This window comes from Helianthus annuus, chromosome 17 (assembly GCF_002127325.2).
Source record: "Helianthus annuus cultivar XRQ/B chromosome 17, HanXRQr2.0-SUNRISE, whole genome shotgun sequence".
Lineage (NCBI taxonomy): Eukaryota > Viridiplantae > Streptophyta > Magnoliopsida > Asterales > Asteraceae > Helianthus > Helianthus annuus.
This window is the reverse complement of record NC_035449.2, coordinates 178,945,615-178,950,307: the sequence shown is the minus strand read 5'-3', so window position 1 is coordinate 178,950,307 and position 4,693 is coordinate 178,945,615. Positions and strand designations below refer to the sequence as shown.

General features: G+C 40.5%; 2 protein-coding genes across 3 annotated transcripts; one reads left to right on the top strand and one right to left on the bottom strand.

Moving 5' to 3' along the window:
- Positions 1–330: 330 nt before the first annotated feature.
- On the bottom strand, positions 331–1,875 carry LOC110926261. The gene is made up of 2 exons (XM_022170016.2): positions 1,417–1,875; positions 331–1,108 (listed from the first exon to the last, which is right to left on the bottom strand). Exon 2 carries the CDS (start codon positions 1,047–1,049, stop codon positions 372–374), a length of 678 nt encoding a protein of 225 aa, XP_022025708.1. The 5' UTR covers positions 1,050–1,108; positions 1,417–1,875; the 3' UTR covers positions 331–371.
- Positions 1,876–2,202: 327 nt separating this feature from the next.
- Positions 2,203–4,693, top strand: LOC110926258 (1-aminocyclopropane-1-carboxylate oxidase homolog 3). Of its 2 annotated transcripts, none has more exons than XM_022170013.2 (3): positions 2,203–2,744; positions 3,084–3,461; positions 4,208–4,693. In XM_022170013.2, exons 1-3 carry the CDS (start codon positions 2,292–2,294, stop codon positions 4,466–4,468), a joined length of 1,092 nt encoding a protein of 363 aa, XP_022025705.1. In that variant the 5' UTR covers positions 2,203–2,291; the 3' UTR covers positions 4,469–4,693. The 2 variants fall into 2 exon arrangements, with proteins under 2 accessions (XP_022025705.1, XP_022025706.1); XM_022170014.2 differs by having other exon boundaries at positions 2,205–2,741; positions 4,208–4,690.

Genomic DNA, 4,693 nt, shown 5'->3' with positions numbered 1-4,693 from the left:
ACGTGGCGGATCATCCTCCAAGGATGGTCCATCACCATACCATGTAGTCTTATTAAAAAACATTAAAAACAAATTAAGTTTCGTTTAACATCCGGGCATGTGTAGTCATAAAGCCCTTTTAGGGGCGTTATGTGACATGTGGCATGCCACGTCACCCCGGGGCTTTATGGGGCGTTATGAATTTTGAGGCCGTAGTCATAAAGCCCCTGTGTAATCATTACTCATTTTTTAATTTTTATTTTTTTAATTCATTTTGTAAGTTTTTTAAAAATAAAATTCATTTCATTAAATAAAAAAAGTACAATAAAATAAAAAAAAACATGAAACTAGAAAAAAAAAACATTAAACTAGCATAAAAAAAAATTACACAATCAAAGATTATATTTTTTTTCAATCCGCTCCTTTTGTGCCAACGCCATTTTCAAAGCTTTTCCCGTTAAGTGGTCATGCGGTTTGGAGTAGAAGTCAAAGTCGTGAGCCCATTGTCGATCCCGCATAATCTCCGTAACTTTTTCGTTCTCCTCCAAACGTTTATTACCGAGTTCGTGTATGTCTTGAAGCCGCTTGTTTATCTCCGAAAATGCGTGACTCATATCCGTTCCCATAGACATCGACGACGACTCGGGTTTTTTCACCCGGCTTTTTCTTCCGGGCGGTCTTGGTAGCTCCTCCACCGGCTCGTCATCCGGAATATCCTCGTTCAAGCCGATGTTTCGAGCGTCGGAGGTTGGCGTTTCGGGTTCACCCGACTCGTTTGTTTTGGACCTCTTTGATGGCCGTGTATTTCCCGAACGACCACTAGGAGTAGATACGACGGCCCATTTGGGGCTATGGCGAAGGATTTGCCAACACTTCATGTACGGGAAATGGCCATTAGCGTTCGTATACTCGACCAATGCCTCTTGCGTAATGTCTTCATCGCTACTTCCACTTTTCCACCCGGAATACAAGCGTTGGTACACAGTTTGAAAGTTTGTGCACTTCTTGTTTATATCGGACCACTTCCCCGATATAGAGTCCGGTAGGCGGTATTCCTCTCCCCTACCCATGAGCTCGAAAAAGAGTTCTCGTATTCGGTTCCAAAATACGGTTTTACTTTGATTGTTTGCTACACACAAAACAATATAAAATGTTAGCTCAAAATTTAAAAAATAAAAACTGAAAATAATAAAAAACAGAAGAAAAAAAATAAAAAACAGAAAGTAATTAAAAAACAGAAAATAATAAACAGAAAATAAATAACAGAAAATTATAAAACAGAAAATAAAAAACAAAAAACTGAAAATAAAAAAAACACAAAATAAATAAAAACCTGAAAATAAAAAAAAAACAGAAAAAAAAAATTAAAAACAGAAAATAAAAAACCGAAAAAAAAACAGAAAAAAAAATATAAAAACAGAAAAAAAATAAACATACCTATGACCGGGTCCTCCGAAACATCGATGAAAGCGCGGGTTAACGCATACTACTCTTCGGGCTCCCACGTTTGCACATTTTTTTTCGTTCGGGTGTTGGTTTCCACTTTCTTTTTATGTGCCCGTTTTGCTTTTCCTTTTCCTTTTTGCGTCTCCGGTTGCGTATCCGGTACCTCGGGTTGCGTCTCCGGAACAACATCGGGTTCGTGTAGTGGGGAGCCGAACGCTTGAGCCGACCCAAACGCTTGAGACGACCCCATCCCATCCATGTTTTGACTTGGGTTCCACCCGTAGAGATTAGGGTCCCATGATAGCGGTTGGTTCAAAAGATTCATGAACCCGGGACTTTGTTGATTGTAATCGAGAAAACCGGAGCCGAAAGGGTTGGGTCTAGTGGGAACCGGTGCCACGGGACGAGTAGGATTGCCACTTTGGTTTGGGACCGCACTAGATCGGGGAGGAATGAAGCCCCGGTTGAATGGATTCATTGTATAAAATATTTAAGAATTGTATAAAATATTGAGAGAGATGAGAATGTTTGAATGTGTATGGTAAAAAAATAATGAGATGAGAATAATTTTAAAGGAAAGTTTAAAAAGAAATTGAATTTTTTTTTTATTGAATTCGACCGTTTGTAACGGTCAAAAAATTTAAAACAATTGTTCATCACGCCGCTATAATGTTCGCGCTGGCCAAAATTTTTCAAACATGGCGCGGGGGGGGGGGGGGGGGGGCGGTGTTCTCGGCGCCATAATGGCGCTATGCCCCTTTCTCGCGCCCCATTACACATTGCCTTAACATCCTTCTAGTGTCTTCAACACCCCATCGTAATTTACGTCAAACCACCACCACCATCGCCGTCGTACTATATCATCAATGGCGCCAGTAACAACCGAACAAGACTACGATCGTCTTACAGAAGTCAAACAATTCGACGAATCAAAAATCGGCGTAAAAGGGTTGCTAGATTCCGGCATCACCACCATTCCCCGCTTCTTCCACCACCCACCGGAGAATCTCCCCGGTCCAAAACCCAAAAACCGGCCTCGATTAACCGTTCCGGTCATTGACTTATCCGGCGACCGGTCAACGGTGGTTGAACAAATCCGGCAATCGGCTTCCACGCTTGGGTTTTTCCAGATTGTTAATCACAGAATTCCGGAAAGGGTAATTGAATCAGCAGTTGGTTCGATTAAAGAGTTTTTTGAGCAACCCACTGAGTATAAGATGCGGTTTTATCACCGGGAGGCTGATAAAGGAGCTGCTTATTCTACTAATTTTGACTTGTATCTGTCTAAAGCTGCCTGCTGGCGAGATACTTTGCAGGTAGTAGTATGACTGTAAACAACCAAACGTTTAATGAATAGTTAACACAAACAACGATGTTTGTTCATTTACTTAAACGATATGTTTAATTACTCGGAGTCTATCAAACGCAGTCAACCTCGGCTAGAATATACATATAATATATTTCTAGAATTTTCTTCTAGTGTATCTCTATACATAAAATATAAAATAGCACCCGCAATTTCATCGCTATCGCTTTTGCTATCCTAACTATTCGCTAGTGACAACTATGGTTTAACTGTTTAGGTTCGATCATTTGTTGGTTAAAATTAAATACATGAACATGACCATGGTTCGGTTTGCTTACAAGTCTATCTGCAGGTGAGGGTGTCACCCGTGGAGTTGGACTGGAATGCGGTGCCGGAGATATGTAGGGTGGCGCTGGCGGAATGGGACAAGGCGGTGGTGGGGTTAGGTGAAGAGTTGATGTCGATTTTATGTGACGGATTGGGGGTTAAAAGTGAGAAGTTGAAGGAACTGTCGTGTTTGGAAGGGAGGGCGTGTGTGTCCCATTATTACCCACCGTGTCCTCAGCCGGAGCTCACGGTGGGCATAGCCTCCCACACCGACCCGGGGGTGCTGACCGTATTGGTCCAGAATGAAGTGGGCGGGTTGTTGCAGGTCAAGTGTGGTGATGACTGGGCTGATGTTGAGGCGGTTCATGGTGCTATTATTATCAATATAGGTGATATGCTTCAGGTACTTTTATGCCATTTATTGTTCTGTACTTAAGGGATGCTAAACGGGTCGTGTTTGCGGGTTGGTGACTTCAACCCGACCCGACCCCGAAAATTTTAGACGAACCCAAGCCGGAAGATTGCGTCATACGCTTGAACCCGAACACAACCCGAATATTCACGGGTCGGCCCGAAGACGACCCATTCAACCCAAATTTTTAAATTTTTTATTTTATTTCGCAAATTAATATATCGAATCTAAAAAAGCACAAATATATAATAGAATTACATTTAAATTATAATTTTTTTTTTGTCAATTACTATTTTTAAGTTACAGTGATGGCGTAAAATACACACTCAAATTAATTTTGACATAAAATATGTGAAAGAAAGTAAAATATTATATAAATGGGTTAAACAGGTCAACCTGCCAACCCGACCGGGTTGACACGAACCCGACTGGTTTCGCTAAACGGGTTTGCGGGTTCAACCTGAAACCGACCCGAATCCGTTTAGACTAAACCCAAACCCGCGAATTTCGGGTTAGGTTTGTGTCTTTAGACTTTCATACTTTTTATGAAGTCCCTTAAATGAGTTATAAAATACAAGTTTACCTATTATTTATCATGTTAAGGCACCGTGTTCAAATCCAGCCATATAACTGATTATAAAATCATGTATGATTATAATAAGTTACAAAACACAAATTTAAACACCAACTTACATAAATTAATCTAAATGTATATTCGTATTTTTTTAATTTCACAGATAATGTCAAACGATGAATACAAAAGTGTGGAGCATCGGGTATTAGCAAACCCTGCTCAACGCGCGCGTGTTTCCATTGCGGTATTTTTCAATGCAAGCAACCGAGATAAACTATACGGCCCATTCCCAGAGCTCATATCTACCACGAAACCCGCGGTTTACCAGGAATTCAAATATGATGACTACATGAGAAGGTTTTTCACCAAGGAACTCGGGAATACATTGACCAATTTCTACAAAATCGATAACACAAAGGCATGATGTTTGGTAATTATACGAATACTTGTTTCGTTTGATGTAAAAATATGTTGTGTTTGAAATTGCATAAGGAATAAAAGATGATGAAAATCTTTACAATGCAAAATAGGGTGTCGTTGTGTCGGGTCGAACAGGTAGCGGTCCGGTCCAGACTAAACTAAATCGTGGCACTTTGGCTTTTTGGTGCGCTAATTATAAGTCGATCGATCCATGTAGTAAAAAACACTA